The 26,691-nt window shown below is 40.9% G+C and overlaps 1 protein-coding gene across 3 annotated transcripts; it reads right to left on the bottom strand.

Moving 5' to 3' along the window:
* Window positions 1–10,185: 10,185 nt before the first annotated feature.
* Window positions 10,186–17,583, bottom strand: LOC311099269 (profilin-2-like). Of its 3 annotated transcripts, XM_084139973.1 has the most exons (4): window positions 17,451–17,550; window positions 17,234–17,348; window positions 14,157–14,349; window positions 10,186–11,971 (listed from the first exon to the last, which is right to left on the bottom strand). In XM_084139973.1, exons 2-4 carry the CDS (start codon window positions 17,330–17,332, stop codon window positions 11,874–11,876), a joined length of 390 nt encoding a protein of 129 aa, XP_083996099.1. In that variant the 5' UTR covers window positions 17,333–17,348; window positions 17,451–17,550; the 3' UTR covers window positions 10,186–11,873. The 3 variants fall into 3 exon arrangements, with proteins under 3 accessions (XP_083996099.1, XP_083996097.1, XP_083996098.1); XM_084139971.1 differs by having other exon boundaries at window positions 17,234–17,583; XM_084139972.1 differs by having other exon boundaries at window positions 10,186–12,289; window positions 17,234–17,535.
* Between the last annotated feature and the right edge of the window lie 9,108 nt (window positions 17,584–26,691).

Raw genomic sequence — 26,691 nt, 5'->3', positions numbered from 1 at the left:
CCTGAGATGATTGAAATTCAATATGTAGATGTAGCCTAGTAGGCTCACGTTAACTAGCTACAGTGGGGGAAAAAAGTATTTAGTCAGCCACCAATTGTGCAAGTTCTCCCACTTAAAAAGATGAGAGAGGCCTGTAATTTTCATCATAGGTACACGTCAACTATGACAGGCAAAATGAGATTTTTTTTTACAGAAAATCACATTGTAGGATTTTTTATGAATTTATTTGCAAATTATGGTGGAAAATAAGTATTTGGTCAATAACAAAAGTTTCTCAATACTTTGTTATATACGCTTTGTTGGCAATTACACAGGTCAAACATTTTCTGTAAGTCTTCACAAGGTTTTCACACACTGTTGCTGGTATTTTGGCCCATTCCTCCATGCAGATCTCCTCTAGAGCAGTGATGTTTTGGGGCTGTCACTGGGCAACACGGACTTTCAACTCCCTCCAGGCTTGACTGGCTGAGGGTCATAAGGATATTGGTAGCAAGGATGCTGCACTTGGCCCTGAGGAGCTTTGGTAGCAGGAGTAGGCACTTGGGGGGGACGAGTTACAGGCTTGGCTGGCTGAGTGTAGAAGGGAAAGTAATGATGCTGAGGGTTCCCAGGAGGCTGAGTAAGAAGTGTTGGCTTCGCAGCAGGCTTTGTGTAGTAAGGATGCAGTGGGAGATGGAGTAGGCTGAGGAGGCAGCAATTTGGGGTTTTGCTGAGGTGCAAGAGTGGGAGGAACAGGATAAGGGATCCAATTGTTTTGGGGGTCATTGGGTTGAGGGACAGGTTGTTCAACAGAACCAGGAGATTAATGTGCAGAGTTGGGAGTGGGCTTTGGCTCAGGTGGCGGTGCAGGGTCCACAACATTAGAAGGGGGCTTTGGCTTAGACTTTCCCTGGTGTTGGAGTGGTCGGGTAAGGGAGGCTTGTTTGGACTCTGATGGGCTTGGTGAAGGCTAAGGATCAGATGGCTCATCAACATCAGAAACAGGCAGAGATGGACAGGACACTTTAATCTCACCCTCTCCAGCAAGTTCAAGGGTGAACATCCCATCATGCAATGAAAAGGTAAAGGTTTGAATCAAGTTGATTCCAGTCCATTTCCTTAAAAACCAGCAAGGACAATATTTACAGTGCCTTCAGAAAGTAGTCACACCTCTTGACTTGTTCCAAATTTTGTTGTGTTACAATTTAAAATGTACTGAATTTAGATTTTTCTGTCACTGGCCTACACACACAATACCCCATAATTTCAATGTGGAATTATGTTTTTCAAAATGTGTACAAATTTATTAAAAATGAAAAGCTGTCTTGAGTCAATAAGTATTCAACCTCTTTGTTATGGCAAGCCTGTCCAGGAGTAAAAATGTGCTTAACAAGTTATAAGTTGCATGGAATCACTCTGTGTGCATAAATAGTGTTTAACATGATTTTTGTTATGACTGCCACATCTCTTTACCCAACACATACAAATTATCTGTAAGATCTATGATGGAATTTTTTATATTTGTGCTTTTCTATTTACCAATTTCTATGTTCTATGTTTGTGATTTTCTATAAACCAATTTCTGTGTTCATGCAAGTGATTGATTGAATGAATCCTCACTATCAGTATCTGCAATTTGGCAGTACGCCCAGAACCTTGTTTAGAGAAAGAGATATCTCAGTTTCAAGGTCTCAGCTTGGAGAGAAGAAGCCTCGTGAGGTATTGGTCTGTCACATGCATGACCCAGTATTGGTCAGTCACATGAATTAAGCAAACGTTAATGATTAATTAATTATGAATAAGCTAAATCATGCAAATATGACTTGTCTGCAGTATATAAGAGAACTAACGGGACTGCCCCATTAGAGCTTCTGACAGACGTTCACTATGGTGCATTAAGTTTGTTGGAACCTCTCCAGCGTGCTGACAATAAGCAATGATTCATTTAAGATTGACTTCGAGTGTCCCTGTGTAAGAATTTCCACGACAATTTGGCGTCACAAACTGGATTATTGATTCTGCCTGCGGAGCTTTCCGAGGAAAATCAGTGGCGCATTTTATGAAGTGTGAGGGAAATTCCCGTCTGACCAAAAGACGACTAGACCCGCCCAGAACAGACCCTTACTGTGAGCAGCCCAGGAGGAGACACATAATCCACGTACAATTGAGGGATTTGTGATGTAACACAAATGTATAATGGGTTACTAGAGATTGTCACGTCTCCTCCCTTTGCTCCCCTCTGGTGCTCTGATTCGCCGGTCTACTGAGCCACCGGTCTGAGTTTACCACCTCGGCAACACCGGAATGGAAAACCAACGCACCCTAATCACCTCCAGCGCACCTGCACCTCATCATCTCATCACCACGCCTATTTAGCCCTGGACTGTTCTGGATTATGTTGTATGTGATTGTTTAGCTTCGTGTCGTTTACTCTGTCTTTGTTATTTCTCTTACTCATTGTTAAGTAAACCTTGACCTTGTTAATTCCTGCGTCCTGCCTCTTCGTATACTCAGTACGCGTGCGTCACAGAGATAAAGTAACATAATATTGAGAATAATGGGTTATTATGATGATCTGATGAAGTAACAATATAAAAATATTAATAATATACAACTTGCACACCCACACGTAGACGTACGTAAGTGGTGTAAAAGGTATTCTGAGGAATACTCAGAGTGGTCCCTTTATGGATCATTTGAGAACGATAAGGTTAAAGCATTGTATGGGACTTGACTTATCCCTAACCAATAAAACTATAAATGCTTATGAGATTTCTTCCACCCTGGTAATACAGTGGCTTGCGAAAGTATTCACCCCCCTTGGCATTTTTCCTATTTTGTTGCCTTACAACCTGGAATTAAAATGGATTTTTGGGGGGTTTGTATCTTTTGATTTACACAACATGCCTAACACTTTGAAGATGCAAAATATATTTTATTGTGAAACAAACAAGAAATAAGACAAAAAAACAGAACTTGAGCGTGCATAACTATTCACCCCCACAAAGTCAATACTTTGTAGAGCCACCTTTTGCAGCAATTACAGCTGCAAGTCTCTTGGGGTATGTCTTTACAAGCTTGGCACTTCTAGCCACTGGGATTTTTGCCCATTCTTCAAGGCAAAACTGCTCCAGCTCCTTCAAGTTGGATGGGTTCCGCTGGTGTAGAGCAATCTTTAATTCATACCACAGATTCTCAATTGGATTGAGGTCTGGGCTTTGACTAGGCCATTCCAAGACATTTAAATGTTTCCCCTTAAACCACTAGAGTGTTACTTTAGCAGTATGCTTAGGGTCATTTTCCTGCTGGAAGGTGAACCTCCGTCCCAGTCTCAAATCTCTGGAAGACTGAAACAGGTTTCTCTCAAGAATTTCCTTGTATTTAGCGCCATCCATCATTCCTTCAATTCTGACCAGTTTCCCAGTCCCTGCCGATGAAAAACATCCCCACAGCATGATGCTGCCACCTCCATGCTTCACTGTGGGGATGGTGTTCTCAGGGTGATGAGAGGTGTTGGGTTTGCACCAGATATAGCGTTTTCCTTGATGGCCAAAAAGCTCAATTTTAGTCTCATCTGACCAGAGTACCTTCTTCCATATGTTTGGGGAGTCTCCCACATGCCTTTTGGCGAACCCCAAATGTGTTTGCTTATTTTTTCCTTTAAGCAATGGATTTTTTCTGGTCACTCTTCCGTAAAGCCCAGCTCTGTGGAGTGTACGGCTTAAAGTGGTCCTATGGACTGCTTTGCAGCTCCTTCAGGGTTATCTTTGGTCTCTTTGTTGCCTCTCTGATTAATGCCCTCCTTGCCTGGTCCGTGAGTTTTGGTGGGCGGCCCTCTCTTGGCAGGTTTGTTGTGGTGCCATATTTTTTCAATTTTTTAATAATGGATTTAATGGTGTTCCGTGGGATGTACAAAGTTTCTGATCTTTTTTTATAACCCAACCCTGATCTGTACTTCTCCACAACTTTGTCCCTGACCTGTTTGGAGAGCTCCTTGGTCTTCATGGTGCCGCTTGCTTGGTGGTGCCCCTTGCTTAGTGGTGTTGCAGACTCTGGGGCCTTTCAGAACAGGTGTATATATACTGAGATCATGTGACAGATCATGTGACACTTAGATTGCACACAGGTGGACTTTATTTAACTAATTATGTGACTTCTGAAGGTAATTGGTTGCACCAGATCTTATTTAGGGGCTTCATAGCAAAGGGGGTGAATACATGTGCACGCACCACTTTTCTGTTATTTATTTTTTAGAAATGTTTGAAACAAGTTATTTTTTTCATTTCACTTCACCAATTTGGACTATTTTGTGTATGTCCATTACATGATATCCAAATAGAAATCCATTTAAATTACAGGTTGTAATGCAACAAAATGGGAAAAATGCCAAGGAGGATGAATACTTTTGCAAGGCACTGTACATTTTTGAAATAAACCACATACCCTGTTAAATAGAAGCAATGATTTTCTGTATTCACCTACTCAACCGTTTAACATGCTAGGTAGAGACTTATTATGGACAGAGCATTCCATCTACAGGGGACTGATAGACAGTGCCAGCTCAGTTAATACATATTGATCCCTCCAAAGCATTACACATGAATCTTAAAATAATAGACATTTAATAAATATTTTAGCAGAAAGTGAATATCCAACAGAGATTGGTAATACAAATACAGAGTAACTTCTTGAAGTTATACTAAACTGAAAACAATGCCTTCCAATATGGAGAAAGTTATCATCTTTGTTTTATTTTGTTTTAAACATTGCAATAGGGGGAAGAGCAGAATGTTGTTTGAGAGTGAACTGTGTGTATTAGTAGTAGTAGATTGAGAAGGTCTTCCTATTGGGAAGAAGGGAGTCCTAGTTTAAGGAAATTGATATGGAGACTAGTGAAAGTAACAAAGTGAATGGTAATTGGCTTTCAGATAGCATTCTAATAATGCAATATCTTAGTAATTTGAAGAAGATTGAGCATTGAGACTGATATTAAATTAGAGTCTACTCACTCTTAAAGGCCTGGTCCACTGCTCTCGTGTTTAAGTTATCTGTTGTTTGGGTTAGATATAACCTTCCTGTGAAACAATAGAGATAGCCACCAGTACACACTGAACTCAAACAGGCTGTAAGAGAGACAGTGGGGAAATTAGGGACAGTTTGTACAGAATTGTATGTCAACGCAACAGGTAAAAATGACGCCAGCACCCACACACAACCCACCTGTTAATAAATATTTGTTAGTGGTGTTAATCCTGATTTATGGTGTGGGGTCTATTTATTAGATTTTAGGATACTGTACACAAATTACATTTTCTGAAGTTTCTATTTTCAGAGCTTGTGTGCACACATGTAAATTATCTTGATTAGAATACATGGACTGAAAAACACAATGTAAAGCTGATACACAAAATGTTTGAAATGTTTGAAATATCTATAAATAATGTCTGAGGTACAGGAAAACAAGCACTCACTTAATAGGGCTGACTGAGATCTGACCTCTGTTCTGACTTCCTGGTGAGGCCTGATCACCCTCACTAGAAAGACTGGAGACATTGGGTGAGATTTAAATGGGCTATGTAAACACTAATAATTAGAAGAAGTTTATAATTTATCAGTAGTCCCATATGTGGGCCCCGTGTAGCTCAGTTGGTAGAGCATGGCGCTTGCAACGGCAGGGTTGTGGGTTCGATTCCCACAGGGGGCCAGTATAAAAATAAAAATATATGCACTCACTAATTGTAAGTCGCTCTGGATAAGAGCGTTTGCTAAAATGCCTAAAAATGTTTTTAAAAATGTGATTTGGACCACTAGAAGGACAGAGAGAGAGTGCTGCCGCTGAATGAGGGACACCTGTATCTAGTCTATATTACCTTATGGGATACAATTATTTCCTTATGGAGTTATCAAGAGTTGTAATTCAGATTTGATTTGTTATTCTAATTTGTTTATTTTTTATTTAACAGGCAGTGTTGACATTTTTTTGGGACGCATGAATCACGATGTGAGTCATGTGTCCAAAGGGGGAATTAGAAGTCCCCTGGGGCCCTTTGGTAAATATGCAAATGCCCTTTGGTAAATAAGGAAATTGATTGTGTAAATATGCAAATGACCCTTTGGTAAATAAGCAAATTGATTAAGTTAACATGCCTGCCTATAAAATAAGAAATATATGTTGGTAATGGTTGACAGTTACTCCAAATGGATTTAAGTTTTCCCCACATTGAGTGATATGTGTATTGCTGTTGTTTTCTATTATTTTCTTTGTTTTTGTCTTGCTTCAATAATAGATCTCACCAGATTTGGTCCCTAAGGATTAGCCCTCTAACTCCCTGATCTATAACTCTGCAGTGAGATCATAAAGATGATAGGGGAGTATAAGCCAATTTGGAAGAAAAAATGGTTTCAACTGTGTGTTGTTATTTTCTTTGACATTTGTTTTAGAAATGTGTATTAAGAATATTGGTAGTTGTAATAAGTTGTCATACAGTAAATAATTTGTCTGGATTTCCTGAATCAGAAATGCCCTAAACTAAACTGTTGTTCTGGTCTGTCCTCTTTCGAGGTTATGGTGAAGGTGACTACAGATGGTGTCTAGATGCATGGGAGGGATAATCTGACCAAGAACAGTGTGAACCTCAACCCCCCCTAACCGGCTGAAGCAATGGCAAAAATGGCATTCAGTACGGTCCTTCACCACTTCTACCGTGAGAACTGAGTATGAGCCAGCAACCTGTACACAGCATCCAGTTGAAGCTATCCACTGCCTTTTCTCTCATGCATTTTCTCTCAGGAGTGCGACATGAGTCCACGTGGAGTGAGCATGGAGAGAGATCCCATCCAAACTTCTCTCATGCTGCTGGTGTACTGGTAGGAAAATGGAAAAGACATAATGGACTGTAAAGGACAGTGGCGGTGAGAGACATTATCAAGGGCCATCCACTTTGAACATGTGCCATTAAAAGGACGAACTGAAACACTTTCTGAAGAAGAACATGAAGAAATGCCAGAAGGATGAGTGCCGGGAGGGAGGAGGGTGGTCAACCGTGCCCGTAATTGATTTAGGCTTATCCTCAAAAACATATTTGGAAGGAAACCGCTGATGGATTTCACCATGAGGCCAATGGTGACTTTAAAACAGTTATAGAGTTTAATGGCTGTGATAGGAGCAAACTGAGGATGGATCAACAACATTTAAGTTACTCCACAATACTAACCTAATTGACAAGAGTGAAAAGAAGGAAGCCTGTACAGAATGAAACTATTCCAAAACATGCATTGTGTTTGCAACAAGGCACTAAAGTAATACATCAAAACATTTGCCAAACAATTAACTTTTTGTCCTGAATACAAAGCGTTATGTTTGAGGCACATCCAATACAACACATTACTGAATACCACTTCATATTTTCAAGCATAGTGGTGGCTGTATCATGTTATGGGTATGCTTGTAATCGTTAAGGACTGGGGAGCTTTTCAGGATAAAAATTAACAGAATGGAGCTAAGCACAGGCAAAATCCTAGAGGAAAATCTTGTTCAGTCTGCTTTCCACCAGACACTGGGAGATGAATTCACCTTTCAGCAGGACAATAACCTAAAACACAAGGCCAAATCTACACGAATTGCTTACCAAGAAGACAGTGAATGTTCCTGAGTGTCCGAGTTACAGTTTTGACTTAAATCTGCTTGAAAATCTATGGCAAGACATGAAAATGGCTGTCTAGCAATGATCAACAACTAATTTGACAGAGCTTGAATAATTTTGATAAGAATAATGGGCAAATGTTGCACAATCCAGGTGTGGAAAGCACTTAGAGACTTACCCAGAAAAGACTCACAGCTGTAATCGCTGCCAAAGGTGCTTCTACAAGGTATTGAGGGGTGTGAATACTTATGTAAATCGGATATTTTGTATTTAATTTTCAATACATTTGTAAAATGTATTCTCAGCTTTTCATTTTCTTAAAACCTGTCAAACTTGATGACATTTGGACATTTTGCACAGGAACAATCTTTCCACTGTTTTGGAGTTATTTGGTTTTCTCCCCAGTCCCTAAACTATACAGACAACTTTACCAACGTTAACTATATTACGAATGCATTCATTCTATTGATGTAAGACATTCTTGTGAGCACTACTTTACTTGGTTTTCTAGGCCATTTCAAGAAGTTATGACAGAAGAGAAGCTGCATGTATCAACCTATAGTTGACAAACAAATGGCCTACCAAATGTCGGAAATTATAAACAGAAACATATCTAAATTAGTGGTGAAAGTAGCCTAAACCAGCAGGTTATAAGGTCCAGTAGAGTGTATCAGCAAAATAAGTTATGGAATTATTATGGTGGATCTAACTGTGCAGGTAGAGCCTCCTTTTTTAAGTGATTGGTTTGAGATTCCGATTAAAACCATCACACAACACCCATGATATGTGAACCTGAGTATGCGCAGACCGCGAAAAACAACAGTTAACAGGATGCCACAGTATCCCATCTAAGATCAGCATATCCCAGGCATCTTATCTGGGTTTCTCATAACCAGGATACAAGTTTTTTTCTGGTCATTGTAAACGGTGATAGGATGTTTATATGCATCAGCTCAAAAACGGAATACTTGAGTATCCCGATTAATAACGGGACATTGGTGTGCATGTAAAGGTGGTCACTGTCAGCAGATTCTGGGTTTATACAGCTGTAAGGTTACTTGTGGGCAGAAGATGTTTACCGACCAGACTTCAGAACTCCCATTCACATGTGTCTCTAATCAAATGACCCGTGTCACGTTCAGAAGGGTGAATTTGTTGTATATAGCTGAAATTCCCTATTCTACATGAGGCATGTCTTACCTACAGTACAGCCTACATTTCTATCTGAACGTTGCACCCAAGTGAAAGCAACTATGATGATATGCGCCTATTCTCAATTAGTGTTTCTTTCCATCAACGGTCATTATGTGCTAAATTTCACTACTAGAAGACATTAGCTCAACCCCGAATAGACCCTACACATTTGTGGACATCAAAGGATGCATTTAGACAGGCAGACCAATTCTGATATTTGTTTCACTAATTGGTCTTTTGACCAATCAGATCAGGACCCTATTCGAAGTACGTGGTTTGAGGAGTTAGCGAGGTAACTTTGGTCAACTGAGTTCAACAACGGGATAGCCAGTACCACGAAAGTGGCTCACCTTTTAGCAAGGTAAATTTATATGGCAACGCATCCTCTGAACCAACCTGCTCCTGGGCAGGCTTTATCCTGAATGAAGTGTCTGAGCTGCGAGTTGAGGACCAATGAAATCAGATTCCCTCCTTCTCGCAAATATTGCGTTATCATCCCCTTCATTTGAGTTAGACTGATTCAATATTTTATTAATCAAATGTTTTTTTGTTTTTTTATAATGTTAAAATACCTATCGTATTTGAAACTTCAGGCATTGTAAAAGGTGCTTGTGCATTGATAAGCACACCAAAGACGTCATTAACGTTAATCAATAAAAAAAGACAGCACTTCAACAAGCCTATTTTACACCATAACCTGCAGAATTTGCAAGATAACTTTTATTTAGTTTTGATTTCAGCACAAATTAAAATGTGGCACTGACTCGCCCATTGATTGATATTTCAGCATTGTCTCAATGAAAACTTTGGCGTTTGACTAGCCACGTGCGAAATGCACGCACAATTACAAACCTGCTACTTAGCCTAATATCCATGGTCGTAGTGCAGATAAACCCTGAGCTGGAATGTGAAACTGACTGAAGTTGGCTAGCTTTAGAAAACCCCAAGTAGATTTAGCTTCAATCACAATATACCCCTCAGCTCTGAAACATATCCGGATGTGAATTTTTTGTTTGTTGGTAAAGACCAATTTGTGGAAATAAAATTCAGAATTAGGCTGCCTGTGTAAACGCAGCCTGCGTGACAGCCATAACCAATATTGCTTTCACAGATAAAAATCCTCTCAGGCTGTGTTTACACAGGCAACCCAATTCTGATCGCTTGCCCAATTATTGGCAAAATAGCTTATCTGGTCAAAATACCAATTAGTGGAATAAGATCAGAATAGGGCTGCCTGTGTAAATGCAGGATATATTGTAAGGTGTCCTGCATGTTTCCCCACATCTCTATTGCAGCACTTTTACCATAAAGATCAGTTTTAATCCAACACCAACAGAATTCAGGTAATAAAGCAAGAACACATTTACAGTTCTGGTTGGAATAACTTTTATTTGATCTGTCTGTAAACAAGGTGATTTATCAATTTATGGCATTTTCCCCAAAACATTTTTGAAAATGCATATTACATTTTTTTGACTGAATCCAAATGCATAAGGGAAAGAAAAGCACAAATCAGTGAGTAATTAGTTTTAGTTCTGTACATATTCCACAAAGCCTTTACCGAAGGAAAAGTGCCATGGTCCCTGCTGGGGCAGAAGTCAGAAATCTAACCTCAGCAGCAGCAACAGATCAGATCTATGTTATGGCACAGGATCGTTTTCTTAGAAAGTTTTCACAAGACAACTCATTAGTGTTTTTATTCCAACCAACACCATTTTCCATCAATTTAGTGTAAACACTTTCAATTGTTTTTAATATACTGTTAGGTACTGCACTGACAGTTGCTGATACATCTTTGATGAGTAGAGCACAAGGCAATTCATTCAAAGAGTTTGTTGACAGCAGAGCTTGGGTTTAGTCATTCACTTAGAATACTCTTGTTACCAGTTGTCAAATGAGACTGCGATTTCATCTGTTAACGACAAACTAGCAGTAAATCAATTCGTTTCAAAGTAATCTAAAGAAGCAGTAAGTGTTTTACAGCCATCTGAAGTAGTGTCTACTGACTTAGTCAAACAAATGAGGCCAACAATCATCTTTCACAATGGTTTGAAGCTATTCTGAAAATCACCCTAACACCCTATTTGGTCCTATGAAAAAGAACTTGCCAAAACATGGTTTGTAGGGACGATACACTGCGCAATGTCAGCAGCGTGAAAAATTGCAGGAGCTGGTAGATCATAGATATGTGCCTGAGCTATTGCAAAGATGGAATGTCCATGGGGACTTCAAGACGTATTGAAGGTTCATGGGAGGAATAAAAAAAAAACCTCAGCAATGCTGATCTTATCTGCCATTACACTCAAACAATATTCCAACACCACATTGAAGATACAACAGCAAAAGCATTTGGTGGAAGATAATGCAACCTAAAAAATAAAAAGGTGGGATGACTCAGCTGGAGGGGTTTCAAGAAGTGTATGTATAGAGGATTTTGCTGGAGAAAATATTTACCTTAATGATGCATGTATCAAATGACAAAGCAAGAAAACAGAGGTCTGAATGAAAATAACATTTCTGGATGGAATATAAAGGTTTGGGAAGGGCAAGGAAAGAGAAGTTCTGTATACTAAAAGATATGCATGCAACTTTCAAACCCTGACATGCTGAGGAAAGGAAGACTACACCAGACGGTCATCTCTTCAAAATGCATTGTCATATGCAAAACTATCTGCACCATCGAATGACGCAGCCATTTAAGGTGTGCTTCCTCTTGTCATTTTCCAATTGCTACGTATTTGTTTATACAAGCCAAGTCCAAATTTGGTATACAATTTAATTACAATTCTCATTTATTTTGGTAAATATAGATTAACCATTTCTGATGAACACGCTCTTCTTACTCTAGTGTCAGAAACAGTACATAGTGTTAACACTCTGAGAAAAGTATGGGGAGGAGATGGGAGAAAAAAAACATGAATTAACATAAAAAATAAAACTAATAAAGGGTGTACAGAAAAATAGAACTGGGGGAAGAGTAACAATGTGTCTGCTAACTAATCCTCAAAGTACTGTCAACACAATGGAGGTGAGTAAGATGGATGGGTAGAGGCTGCTTCAATATCCAGACTTCCTCAGGTACTCAGCCATGGTAAATGCTTTCTTGTTGAGCTGTCCGCCATGGACCCCTTCCTTTCCCATGACTAAAACCAATGCTGGAGCACACAAGGAAACAAAAGGAAAAACGAACAAAATTGTAAATAGTATTTTTCCCCACTAAGAGTGGGGATAAAGGTGACATAGGATGTTACCACCACTACTCTTCATTGCTATCAAAGTTTCCACGACATTTGACTGCTTGCAGGAGAAATCTTAACAGCAATATTTATTCTCTTCCTTTTGTCCCTCAATTTTAACTAAGCAAGCTTGGTGACACTAGAACCCTGAATCCCTCAAGTATTTTGCCATTGAGTATGCCTTCTTATTCAATCCGCCTCCGTGGACCCCTTCTTTGCCCATTACAAGAACCAAGACTGAAAGAGAAGAAAGGAAAAGGGAAAGTTTAGAGGTGAAAGAGGATTAAGGAAAGGCAGTCAAGAGAAGAAAAGGTAAGTCATTATATGGAAGTGTACAGTTGGCATTATTGAAGTTAAAGTTATGGCTACTTGTTTCGCATGTGTTACAAGGAAGAGCATGCATGGAGGAAAATACCCATAAAACCTCTGTCAGTGGTCAAAACACCTACAATACTACAGCCAACTATTATGGTATGATTTATCCTTTTTGTAGGAGTAAATAAGTGTTTACTATAAGCTCTGAAGCCTTACATTAAATCAAGTAGACAGTAACTTCAGAGAATAGCCTATCCTTCACAAGTCCACTGAATACTTGCATACAAGTTCAATGCGCACTTGCAAATGTTGACGTTAAATGTTTTAGAAGCTGTTCAACTGTACAGACACCAGGTAAAAGCAAAATTGACAAAAAATAAAAAAAGGTATGTCAAAAATATTTCTGCCCCTTAGGAGTGCATGCAAAGTGAGGCTCAGGCCAGGCTCATATAATCTCTAGTTTATTAGGCTACTTTTAGCAGGGGTCATCAAAACCACTCCACAGACCAGCTGATTTACTACATGCATATATATGGGACCTTCCATCTGAAGAGAAATGGGTGAGGGATGTGTGTGGTATGTTTTTAGAGCCACTTCTTCACTGGCATCTGAGTCAGGGTTATTAGTGACGTTAGAGGCAAAGTGTCACAGGGAGATTGGACAGCCACCTACCATTTCTCTTCATAATACTTGCCAACGTCTTACCCAAAAACATGAGCCAGAATATTATATATGCACGTAGCATATGAAACGTGACAGACAGACTTGAAAATGGAAGTCCATGGACTGCTAGTTTATCCAAATTTAGGCTACAGACCCATATTGCTTGCATACAAGTCTAGTGTGCCAAAATGTGAAGAGACATTGTAGGCTACTGTCCAAGGAGACAAGAGGGCTAGGAATAATGTAGGCGTTAGACTACCCAAAGCATGCAGCTAAAATGTTAGTGAGGTTGACAACCACACAATAGTTAAGGTACAGCTTAAGAAAATAATCATGAAAGGTAAAGACCATCAGAGTTGTTGATTAGACTCAGGTGAAGACAGACGGTCAGAGTAAGGGCTCAGACACACCAATAGCAGGCCAAGAGTACTTAGCGCCTCAAAGTAATTTGTGAGCTGAGTGCGCACCGATTTTACATGTAGAATCTGTGAAAAATGTCAGCAGTCAGATATCTACAGCAGGTGGTCCATAAAACACAGCGCACACAACGTTCGGCATACGAACGCTAGATTCACATTCGGTGCGATGTGCACGAGCCTTAAGGACCACAAAAGCAGATTGACTTAGTAGGTAAACCTTGGCTTCTTGTTTATTTTCTCATGCCATTTCTTATCTCAATTCAATACACTAAATAGAATGAAGCCTAATTCACAACTAGCATTTCTCTCATACAAAGTATGGATCCGAGGAAGTAACATCAACTTTTCCTCAATGGACATCCGACCAGTGAGGAAATGTAACAGTTCTCAGATTTCCATCTGAAAGCCACAGCAATGTCATACTTTACAATTGTACCCATTGTCTAAATTGATGGAACAAATGCAAATTTTCCTCTGCAATTTTACATGCTCAGACTAACAATAATATATTCTGCTGTATTGTTTTTCAACAAAAAAACTGCATATACTAATATGGGAACAGAGTGCATTAGAGAATAAATAATCACCAACAATCTGCTTGCATTGACTAAAGACAACTTGAGTATGTTATAGCCCTAGATACATCCTACAATGTTGCAATCACTAAAATATTTTGTTTACCACTATAAAAAGTGGTCCCCCTTTACCTTTGCCAGCTTTGCCTACAGTAATGTTGTATGTTGGCTCTCCTCCTTGACTCTTTGTCCTGATGTCCATTGTCCAGTCCCCTTCACTATGGAGGCTGTCTCTGATGACCGAGCACTTCTTTGAACCCAAGGCCATGCCGTTGGTGAAGAAGTTAGTCCTGTCCTTTCCAATGAGGACATCAATTTCTTGAGGCTGAAAAACAGTGGAAGTACATATAGAAAGTTAATGCAGACTCAAAAGTGGACATGGTAAGTTTAGAAATGCTGGCGCTACTAAAGGCTTCAATTGAATGGGGTGCTCATATGGATTTAAGTCATATTTCAACAAAGGGTGATGGCATCTCCCGAAAAAGAGCACAACAGAAGTATTCTAATGCACAAGTGATCTTTTAATAATGTAAGAAAGCTGATGCTTTTCAACCTCAATCTGTCTTTGTCAAAGCGTGCTCATATTGGTGGGTGTGGCACCACTGGAAGGGGGATTTTTTTTTAATGAATAAATAAATAGAGCAGGCAATAGTTCTTTTTTGTACAATTCTAAACCACCCTGACATCACACACAGCTGTGGTAAATCACAGGCGTGTTCATGTTTGCCGATATTGCTTGTTAATTTATCAAGTTTGAAGGGGAGTATGAATGGTACTTTTGAACCAGTGGTGGTCAGTGCCGTTTAAGATGAGGGAGGAATAATTCTCTCTCATGGGCATGTCCATATTTCTATTACAGCATATTGTAGGACTGTCAGTCATATTCCATTCACCCAGTTCAATGTAACATCGATAGGTTTAGGCTACTACATGATACTCGAGTTTTCCCTACACCCATCATGAGGTTGCTACAACCTAGCCTATGAATGAAAGTTTATAACGAAGCTGCACACAGGTTAAATACTGCCTTCCACACTCTTGCCTGCATCTAGTTAATCTAGGGTGCAATCATTAGTCCAACAGTTCCAGTATATTTATCTCAGTTTTGTTTGCTTCCATTTATGACTACACCCTTGATCACAGTTCACTTTCATAGCAGCCACGTTGTATTCCTTCTTAAATATATGTGCTCCCCTTTCACCTTTGCTTGTGGACTTCAAATGCACAACACATGAGCTGTATGTGACCAGGCGGAAAAAAAAACTTTCCAAGGCAAACCATATAACCACTACACACAGCCTACGTTGTCACCATATTAGCTAAAGTAACGTCAATGTCAACATAGCTAATAGAAGTAACGTGTTAGTAAACCAACTACAATAATGCAGTAACGTTACAGTATGCAGTCAGTAAGCAGTTTAGCAGTTACACCAGCAGGGCCCGGTGGCAATACATTCGTAAAACCAAAAGCTTACCTTGACTTGGAAGAGTTCCAGCATTGTGTTGGATAGTCATAGCCAGCTAGCTAACATAGCATCCCTATGTTTGAGTAGGCTAAACTAGCTTGCTGCATTGGCTAGCTAAGTGTAAGTGAAAAAAATAAATACAAAATACAACCCTCTTCATTTAAGAAATTAATTGGTTAAAAACTGTTCAACTATTGTCTTTCTCCTCCTTTAATTCAACTACTCACCATATTTTATGCACTGTGCAGTGCTAGCTGTAGCTTACACTTTCAGTACTACATTCATTATCTGATCCTTTGATTGGGTGGACAACATATCAGTTCATGCTGCAAGCGCTCTGATAGGTTGGAGGACGTCCTTCGGAAGTTGTCATAATTACTGTGTAAGTCTATGGAAGGGGGTGAGAACCATGAGCCTCCTAGGTTTTGTATTAAGTCAATGTACCCAGAGGAGGACAGAAGCTAGCTGTCCTCCAGCTACACCATGGTGCTACCCTACAGTGTGTTTTATTCAATTATGGTGACATGTGGATATATTTATAGTTTTAGCTAAAAATGATAACTTCAATGTTTTACTATTTTTTAGAAATTCACTGAGGATGGTCCTTCCCTTCCTCTGAGGAGCCTCCACTGTTTTGAACACATGCCGAATTACATTTACGTCATTTAGCAGACGCTCTTATCCAGAGCGACTTACAAATTGGAGTTACAATTACCAGTTGGTTTGATTATACCTGGGGAATAATGTGCAAGTAGTACAGCACTTAGCATAGCGAGTCTAAATTCAAAATGCAATAGCTAGTTGCAAACTAATCTAGGTAGTTAGCAAGCTTACCCATTGTGGAAGACATGGGGAGCAGCCATCTTGGGCAGCAACAAGCCAAGCTAGGTCCTGACTTGAGCAAAACGTTAAAGCGTTCTTTCTTCAGCTAACTAACATAAGCTAATATCTACCTACCAACCACATTTACTTATCCAACTAGCTAGATAGCTAACATAAAATGTCGGAATATATGCACAATCATTGGCTAGCGTCTCCAATTTGAAACATTAGGTAGCCAACTTGGCTACTAGCCACAATAACTTAACTACTAGTTAGCAACTAACGTTAGCTAGCATACCCGTATAGAATAAACAGTTGAGGACGCTAGCAAACGTTGGCAAGACAAGTGTTGACTTTCCAATTCACATAGCTAGCCAACAAACGTTAGTTGGCTAATGGCTAAGTTAGCCTCGTAGTGAGTCGAATAATATATGGCTGACGTTAGCTAGCTAGCTTCAGACCACGACACTCATTCATTGTGTCTAACGTTGGTAAGCAAGTTCCAGCATGACATTTAGCCAGTTAGGCTAATCAGACTGCTAGTACATAACTCTAGCTAACATTGTTAGCAGCCAGCAAGTGTTGCATAATTGGCATTCGAGTAGTTGCCTGGTTAAATTCACATTAGTTTGAGTTTGATATTATTGGCGAACAAGTCGTAGTGTACCAATTTCACGTTAGCAATAGCATACTAGCTTGCTAACTTAACGATTTTGCTGGCCAAACGGGGATAGGCGGTGAAGCTAGCTAGCTTACGGTAGCTGGCTGCTAGTTAACTGGCTAACACTAGGTAGCAAGTTAACCCTTTCCTTAAGCTAGGTCCGGCGAGGTTGTGATTATCACAGGCAGCATTCATTCTGATTCATACAAAGATCCACATAGTGGCATTCATTAAAAAATAGTTTCCCTTTCATTTCTTACCGTTATGTTGTTAAAAGTACCACCGGCATGTGCTGCCCAAACGTATTTGGCGTCCGTATACCCAACAATGGCGGAATCCTGACAGCTGCCGTCGGCCATCAGGTTATCCACGTAGCTTTGCCAAGACATTTTTGAAAGTTAGAATATACAGCTCCCTATGCACTCAGAAATGTAGTTTCTAGGATAAGACCTTTACAGCCAATGTTGCACTGCTTACGGGTCAATTTAGTGTCTCCAATTCTAGCTACCCCCACTTCGACGTTGACACACGTCTTGGCTCGGGCAGGAAAGAAAGCCCATGTAATCATGCAGCGCCTGGGTGTAGTCCGTATCAGATCCCTCCGCACAATGGGCTCACTGGCAATTTATAGTTAAAGGGGCGGAAGCATAAAATAAAAAAATGGGACGTGTGTCGTACACTTCAGAGTTGTCTGGAGAATGTCCTCACGGTTTTGCAATGCATTGGATTATAGTCCTTATGTGATTTGTGTAATATTCTTCTCGAAACTATATTGTGAGATAAATTGAGGAATAGACAGGGTGAGTGTCTATAGCATATTGCTGCAGTAAAGCAATATCTTTCATGATTTGTGGACCTCTGTATTTCAGACAATACTGTAACAACCCATGCATACCTATGGGCTCGTTACAATCTCCTTAACAGGAAAAGTGGTTAGCAAATTGCACAGGTTCGAGACCCATATGAAGGGTCGGCAGTGTTGCCAACTCCTCAGTAAGGAAAGTAGCTATTGGCTGTCCTAAAAGTCGCTAGAAGTCGCTAAATGACGTAATCACCTAATTTGCATAATTGGCAATGTGCATGTAATTGTGATGGAAGCTGTAGGAGAGGGGAATAACCTCGTGGGAGAGACAAAAAGTGAATAAAAAACACCCTAAATATGTTTAGAACTACAAATGAACTTTCTTCTGTCGATTCTTGTTTTTTTTTATGTCACAATTCCAAACCTCCTCCTTTATCCGGGCTTGGGACTGGCAAAAGTGACCCAAAAGAGACACTCTGGCGGAGTTACTTAGTTTTTAATTTTTTATATATTTTTATATTTTTTTGTTTAGTTTTCTTAAGTTTGGTTTGGTTTTTAACCTTATGGTCCACTTAGGAGCCTACAACAAGTCACAGTAAAACATTAACATTTTTAACCATAACATTTTAAACATTTTTTTGTATACAATTAACAATCTAAATGGACTAAAAAGAGACAATAGAAAAAACGGTCAATGGCAATGTGAGAAAATGATGGTAACTAGTCTGGCCCTAATCCATTATTATTATTATTTTTTTGACCCCCCTCCACACACACACACACAGGCTGTGCTGGCTCACAGAAAGAGTGGGTCATCGTCATTTTGGTCAAGGCTCTCTATGGCAGGTTCAGCAACTGAGGGAGATGACTTAAATGAGTAAGCAGCTGATGTGCCAAAAAGCTGCAAAACATTATCAGGCAGCTGGTGCTCATAGCAAGCCTCATCAGACAGCTTCAGTCCATATCGAATGTACAGGATGGAGTTAAGGGTCTGCAAGGACATCCGATTTCTACGTTTGCTTTTTACCACACTCATCTGGCTGAATAATCTCTCGACTTCAGCATTCGAGTGTGGCAAGGACAACACAGACACAGCAGCCATGGCAAGTTCTTGAAACGGGTTGATATCAGCTGCATCCTTGAACTTCCAAATCTCACTCCAGAAGCCCAGTGTGTTTTTTGTCTCATTCCATTTACTAAGATGGATGGCACGCCACTGCTGGACAATCTTGTCTATCTCTGCAGGGGAGTAGCCAAGGAGCTTGGTAATTTGTTCTATTGCTTCAGGGCTCTTATTGTGCTTTAGAGTTTCCTCCACATTGAAAACTGACATGTACTGCAATGCTTCGATGTTGTCCGGCAGTCTCACCCTCAACTCATTATTGAGTGAGATGGTGAAGGCTACACATCGCTTTCGGACATTGTTTTGTGCAAGGTGGAGCTCAGCTGCCTTTGACTCAAAAAGGTAACCAAGGTACGGTTTGGGACTGATGTATCCATCTATTGGCCCTTTGAGTACATCAACATTTGCCAGTGGATTCAGCACCCTGCTGCTCACAGACTTGATCAGGCTAACCAAGCTGTCAAGTAGCTTAAGAGGATCTACTTGCTCTCCCTCAAAAGCCTTGATGGCCAACTGTACCTCACCCAGCACTGACTTCAAAAAAGTCAGTTACAATATGTTTTGAGGATCACTGTACATGGAGTATAAAACCTCAGCCATGTAGCAGTGTTCATTGGACTTGGTGACTGCGAAATGCAGCCTAAGCTCCTCCCACTGGTCCAAAATGCATGAAACCGTGGGTTCAATGGAGAGCCAACATGTGGCACACACCTTGGTTATCTGTAAAGGTTTATCCCCACAGTTGATGGTCTCATATATGGCCTTGTAGGCCTCCCTGCGCTTTGGAGACACTGAAAAACAGTTCTAAGGAAAGCCACAACAGCACGGGCTATAGATTTGGCATCGCCTCCCTCCAACTCAACATGCCCCAGAAATGTTGATACAATTGTCTGCTTGGTGTCACTAAAGTACCTTATCACAACCCCCAGGTACTTAGAAACACTTACATCCGTGGACTCATCGAGGAGGAGGCTGAAACGTTGGTCACCCACATCTGCGACCAACTTTTTCAGAAAGTATGGCGCTAGAACACCATTAATCATTTCTGTGCACTTTGTCCTGTGCATTTTGAAGTGGGTAGCAGCAGTGGAGTCTGAGAAAGCAGCTCTACATGCTTCTCCAATGTGATCACATGCCAGCATGGAACAGTGTTCAGCGATAGCTAATGCCATGGTGGCCTCAGCCTTTTTTGCAGAGTACATTTTTTAAACCATAAATGGCAGCTTGTTTTGGGTGGAACTGTTATAAGGCTTTGCCTTTTGAGTATGTTTTTGAGTTGTCATGTGTTTTTTTACATCACTAAGTTTGGCGTAGAAATCAGCCTTACAATACAGGCAGTATGCCTGTGTATCATCTCCAATAAACGGCTTCAACCAGCCTTTGAATTCAGGGTTTGATTCCCACTCCTTTCTGTATTTTTGAGTGTACAGTTTAGACTGAGACATGATGAGCTAGCCAGCTAGATGTTTAGCTTATGTCACAGAGAGGCACAAACACAGTGGACGAGGTGAGTAAGTGACTGAGGCTGTGTGAGTAAAATGCAGTGATTTATTTTTGTGCAGTGATTTATTTTAGACAAAGAACATTTTACATTTACATCCCGCCCTGAATGTAAGCCAGGGCGGGATCAGCCAGGAGCGGCTTTCCGCATGCGCGATTCATTTGCAGTCTGGACGCGGATGGGTGAACATCACCTGCTCTGACTGCAGCTGGGAGGGACTGCTGCGCGAGGACTGGGCCACCTGTGAGTGCTTTGGGACAGGGGTGGGGCCTACGGCAGCACCCGCTGATCGTTGAGAAGAGTAAGAACGATACGTGCTTTCACGTCAGAGTCTCCAAGTCTCCAATAACACCAGAAAAAGTCGCTAGATTTGTCGCTAGTCGATTTTTTTGAACATGTGTCGCTAGAGGGGTATGAATACTCGTTACATATAGCGACAAAGTTGCTAAGTTGGCAACACTGGAAGGGTCGGACCTAGCCTTTTGTGGGCTCTAAGTGAGATTTTTTAATTTCCTGCAATTCTACAAATTTTGCCATGGGGCGTAGAGAAAATGTGGCCATTTTTCTGTAAAAAAAATGGCCTTGTGTAATTGTACACATTTCAGTTACAGCTCATTTCCTGCAATCCTACCCATTTTGGAATGACTTATGCCATGTTAATATGATACCTGAGTGGAAATGACTAACAAAACCAATGGGGGACCCCTGGAGCCAGGGCACGTGCCCTGCATCCCTGGTCAGGATTTGGCCATGATTAATACAAGTTTAGATGGCTGGCTAGACTAACTACCAGTCTAAAAATTGTTAGCTGACATGGCTAATTGAGTGACTGTCAGTGACTGATATAACAAGAGACAAACTGCTGATGCACAAGCAACTTTCGAAATTGCAGTTCCTAAAAAATAAAAGAATAGTGTATATATATATATATATATAAAGTGAGGGAAAAAAGTATTTGATCCCCTGCTGATTTTGTACGTTTGCCCACTGACAAAGACATGATCAGTCTATAATTTTAATGGTAGGTTTATTTGAACAGTGAGAGACAGAATAACAACAAATAAATCCAGAAAAATGTCAAAAATGTTATAAATTGAATTGCATTTAAATGAGGGAAATAAGTATTTGACCCTTCTGCAAAAACATGACTTAGTACTTGGTGGCAAAACCCTTGTTGGCAATCACAGAGGTCAGACGTTTCTTGTAGTTGGCCACCAGGTTTGCACACATCTCAGGAGGGATTTTGTTCCACTCCTCTTTGCAAATCTTCTCCAAGTCATTAAGGTTTCGAGGCTGACGTTTGGCAACTCGAACCTTCAGCTCCCTCCACATATTTTCTATGGGATTAAGGTCTGGAGACTGGCTAGGCCACTCCAGGACCTTAGTGTACTTCTTCTTGAGCCACTCCTTTGTTGCCTTGGCTGTGTGTTTTGGGTCATTGTCATGCTGGAATACCCATCCACGACCCATGTTCAATAACCTGGCTGAGGGAAGGAGTTTCTCACCCAAGATTTGACGGTACATGGCCCCGTCCATCGTCCCTTTGATGCGGTGAAGTTGTCCTGTCCCCTTAGCAGAAAAACACCCCCAAAGCATAATGTTTCCACCTCCATGTTTGACGGTGGGGATGGTGTTCTTGGAGTCATAGGCAGCATTCCTCCTCCTCCAAACACGGTGAGTTGAGTTGATGCCAAAGAGCTCGATTTTGGTCTCATCTGACCACAACACTTTCACCCAGTTCTCCTCTGAATCATTCAGATGTTCATTGGCAAACTTCAGACGGCCCTGTATATGTGCTTTCTTGAGCAGGGGGACCTTGTGGGCACTGCAGGATTTCAGTCCTTCAAGGCGTAGTGTGTTACCAATTGTTTTTTTGGTGACTATGGTCCCAGCTGCCTTGAGATCATTGACAATATCCTCCTGTGTAGTTCTGGGCTGATTCCTCACCGTTCTCATGATCATTGCAACTCCACGAGGTGAGATCTTGCATGGAGCCCCAGGCCGAGGGAGATTGACAGTTATTTTGTGTTTCTTCCATTTGTGAATAATCGCACCAACTGTTGTCACCTTCTCACCAAGCTGCTTGGCGATGTTCTTGTAGCCCATTCCAGCCTTGTGTAGGTCTACAATCTTGTCCCTGACATCCTTGGAGAGCTCTTTGGTCTTGGCCATGGTGGAGAGTTTGGAATCTGATTGATTGATTGCTTCTGTGGACAGGTGTCTTTTATACAGGTAACAAGATGAGATTAGGAGCACTCCCTTTAAGAGTGTGCTCCTAATCTCAGCTCGTTACCTGTATAAAAGACACCTGGGAGCCAGAAATCTTTCTGATTGAAAGGGGATCAAATACTTATTTCCCTCATTCAAATGCAAATCAATTTATAACATTTTTGACATGCGTTTTTCTGGATTTTTTTGTTGTTATTCTGTCTCTCACTGTTCAAATAAACCTAACATTAAAATTATAGACTGATCATTTCTTTGTCAGTGGGCAAACGTACAAAATCAGCAGGGGATCAAATATTTTTTTCCCTCACTGTATATATATATTTAGAGAGAGAGATTTGTATTTTATATTGATTTTGTGTTTTTTTGGGGGTTGGGGCCCCCTAGTGGCCGGGGTCCAAAAGCAACCGCTTATGTCGCGCTTATGCCTAGAACCGGCCCTGCCCATGTGGTGAATTGCACAGTTGCTTTTTGCTACATGGTGTAACAATCTGGACGGCACACCTGTAAGGTCTATGGAGAGGCCTGTACACATCTCATGAGGAACTTTAGCTACAGATTGTTGAACCAGATAATGTGATTTAACCAAATATTTTTTTGGTATGGGTTAGGTTCTGTTTGGTGTAGCATAGAACATTTTCGACCCACCTTAACTTGTCTTCTAAAATGTCTGTGTCCAGTTGCATGTGGTGCGTTTAAATTTAGAAAAATATTTGATTTTTTTGCTCTATGAAGTAATCCAACAATGTGTATGCCGCCATATTGTCTATTGTCTGTTTCTTCTCTCATTGATTGAGAAAGGTAGGTCCACCCCAAAGTGCCACATGTCATGATGACATACAGTGAGGAAAAAAAGTATTTAGTCAGCCACCAATTGTGCAAGTTCTCCCACTTAAAAAGATGAGAGAGGCCTGTAATTCTCATCATAGGTACACGTCAACTATGACAGGCAAAATGAGAAAAAAAACTATGACAGACAAAATGAGATTTTTTTTCTCCAGAAAATCACATTGTAGGATTTTTAATGAATTTCTTTGCAAATTATGGTGGAAAATAAGTATTTGGTCAATAACAAAAGTTTCTCAATACTTTGTTATATACCCTTTGTTGGCAATGACACAAATCAAACGTTTATGTAAGTCTTCACAAGGTTTTCACACACTGTTGCTGGTATTTTGGCCCATTCCTCCATGCAGATCTCCTCTAGAGCAGTGATGTTTTGGGGCTGTCACTGGGCAACACAGACTTTCAACTCCCTCCAAAGATTTTCTATGGGGTTGAGATCTGGAGACTGGCTAGGCCACTCCAGGACCTTGAAATGCTTCTTACGAAGCCACTCCTTCGTTGCCTGGGCGGTGTGTTTGGGATCATTGTCATGCTGAAAGACCCAGCCACGTTTCATCTTCAATGCCCTTGCTGATGGAAGGAGGTTTTCACCCAAAATCTCACGATAAATGGCCCCATTCATTCTTTCCTTTACACGGATCAGTCGTCCTGGTCCCTTTGCAGAAAAACAGCCCCAAAGCATGATGTTTCCACCCCCATGCTTCACACTAGGTATGGTGTTCTTTGGATGCAACTCAGCATTCTTTGTCCTCCAAACACGACGAGTTGAGTTTTTACCAAAAAGTTATATTTTGGTTTCATCTGACCATTTGACATTCTCCCAATCCTCTTCTGGATCATCCAAATCCACTCTAACAAACTTCAGACGGGCCTGGACATGTACTGGCTTAAGCAGGGGGACACGTCTGGCACTGCAGGATTTGAGTCCCTGGCGGCGTAGTGTGTTACTGATGGTAGGCTTTGTTACTTTGGTCCCAGCTCTCTGCAGGTCATTCACTAGGTCCCCCCGTGTAGTTCTGGGATTTTTGCTCACCGTTCTTGTGATCATTTTGACCCCACGGGGTGAGATCTTGCGTGGAGCCCCAGATCGAGGGAGATTATCAGTGGTCTGGTATGTCTTCCATTTCCTAATAATTGCTCCCACAGTTGATTTCTTCAAACCAAGCTGCTTACCTATTGCAGATTCAGTCTTCCCAGCCTGGTGCAGGTCTACAATTTTGTTTCTGGTGTCCTTTGACAGCTCTTTGGTCTTGGCCATAGTGGAGTTTGGAGTGTGACTGTTTGAGGTTGTGGACAGGTGTCTTTTATACTGATAACAAGTTCAAACAGGTGCCATTAATACAGGTAACGAGTGGAGGACAGAGGAGCCTCTTAAAGAAGAAGTTACAGGTCTGTGAGAGCCAGAAATCTTGCTTGTTTGTAGGTGACCAAATACTTATTTTCCACCATAATTTGCAAATAAATTCATAAAAAATCCTACAATGTGATTTTCTGGAAAAAATTTCTCATTTTGTCTGGCATAGTTGACGTGTACCTATGATGAAAATTACAGGCCTCTCTCATCTTTTTAAGTGGAGAACTTGCACAATTGGTGGCTGACTAAATACTTTTTTTCCCCACTGTACCTGTCTCAATCAATGAGAGAAGATTTGAAGTAGACAAGATGACGGCGTACACATTGTTGGATTACTTCATGGAACAAAACATTTATTTATTTTAATAACGGAGCATTTTCTAATTTCAAACACACCACTGTGCTTTGGTGTATTCCATTTATTTTTATCCTAAAAAACTTCCTAGTCCTTGCTGATGACAAGCATACCCATAACATTATGCAGTCATAATCATGCTAGAAAATATGAAGAGTGGTACTCAGTGATGTGTTGTGTTGTATTTGCCCCAAACATAACGCTTTGTATTCAGGACAAAAGTTAATTTCTTTGCCACATTTCTTGCAGTATTACCTAAGTGCCTTGTTGCAAACAGGATGCATGTTTTGGAGTATTTGTATTCTATACAGGCTTCCTTCTTTTCACTCTGTCATTTAGGTTAGTATTGTGGAGTACCTACAATGTTGTTGATCTATCCTCAGTTTTCTCATATCACAGCCATTAAACTCTGTAACTGTGTTAAAGTTACCATTGGCCTCATGGTGAAATCCCTGAGCAGTTTCCTTCCTCTACGGCAACTGAGTTAGGAAGGACACCTGTATCTTTGTAGTGACTGGGTGTATTGATACATCATCCAAAGTCTAATTAATAACTTCACCATGCTCAAAGTGATATTCAGCGTCTGCTTTTTTTTTTTTAACCAATTGGTGGCCTTCTTTGCAAGGCATTGAAAAACCTCCCTGGTCTGTATGGTTGAATCTGTGCTTGAATTTCACTACTTGATTGAGGACCTTACAGATAATTGTATGTGTGGGGTACAGACATGTTAACCACTTTTATTGAACAGAGAATGAGTCCATGCAACTTATTATGTGATTTGTTAAGCACATTTTTACGCCTAAATTTATTTATTTTGACCCCAATTTCAATCTTGTCTCATCGCTGCAACTCCCCAACGGGCTCCGGAGACGAAAGTCGAATCATGCATTCTCCGAAACATGACCCGCCAAACCGCGCTTCTTAACACCCGCCCGCTTAACCCAGAAGCCAGCCACACCAGTGTGTCAGAGGAAACACCGTTCAACTGACGACGAGGTCAGCCTGCAGGCGCCTGGCCGCCACAAGGAGTTGCTAGAGTGCGATGAGCCATGTAAAGTCCCCCCGGCCAAACCCTCCCCTAACCCGGACAATTGTGCACCGCCTTATGGGACACCTGATCACGGCCGGTTGTGATACAGCCCGGGATTGAACCTGGGTCTGTAGTGACGCCTCTAGTACTGTGATGCAGTGCCTTAGACTGCTGCGCCACTCGGGAGGCCCAGACATTACAGGTTTTCATTTTTGTATTGTTCAGCGTTGCTAGCCTCGAAGCGAGCATAGAAGGCATTTGGCTCGTCTGGTAGGCTTGCGTCACTGGGCAGTTCGCGGCTGGTTTTCCCTTTGTAGTCCGTGATAGTTTGCAAGCCCTGCCACATCTGATGAGTGTCAGTGTAGTAGGATTTGATCTTAGTCCTGTATTGACGCTTTGCCTGTTTGATGGCTCGTCGGTAGGCGTAGCAGGATTTCTTATAAGCGTCCGGATTAGTGTCCCGCTCCTTGAAAGTGGCAGC

The sequence above is a fragment of the Coregonus lavaretus genome, assembly GCF_964263955.1.
Source record: "Coregonus lavaretus genome assembly, chromosome: 23".
Classification (NCBI taxonomy): Eukaryota; Metazoa; Chordata; class Actinopteri; order Salmoniformes; family Salmonidae; genus Coregonus; species Coregonus lavaretus.
The sequence above is the reverse complement of the archived record's forward strand: the minus strand, read 5'-3'. Positions and strand labels throughout refer to the sequence as shown.

What these genes read in the sequence shown, in the direction of transcription:
- LOC311099269 (XM_084139971.1), bottom strand. Translation starts at nt 17,362, where the DNA reads ATGTCTTGGCAAAGCTACGTGGATAACCTGATGGCCGACGGCAGCTGT. An exon ending in GTACTTTTAACAACATAACG is followed by an intron (nt 14,350 to 17,233) that starts GTAAGAAATGAA and finishes ACTGTTTTTCAG; the next exon opens with CCTCAAGAAATTGATGTCCT. An exon ending in TGTAGGCAAAGCTGGCAAAG is followed by an intron (nt 11,972 to 14,156) that starts GTAAAGGGGGAC and finishes TGTGTGCTCCAG; the next exon opens with CATTGGTTTTAGTCATGGGA.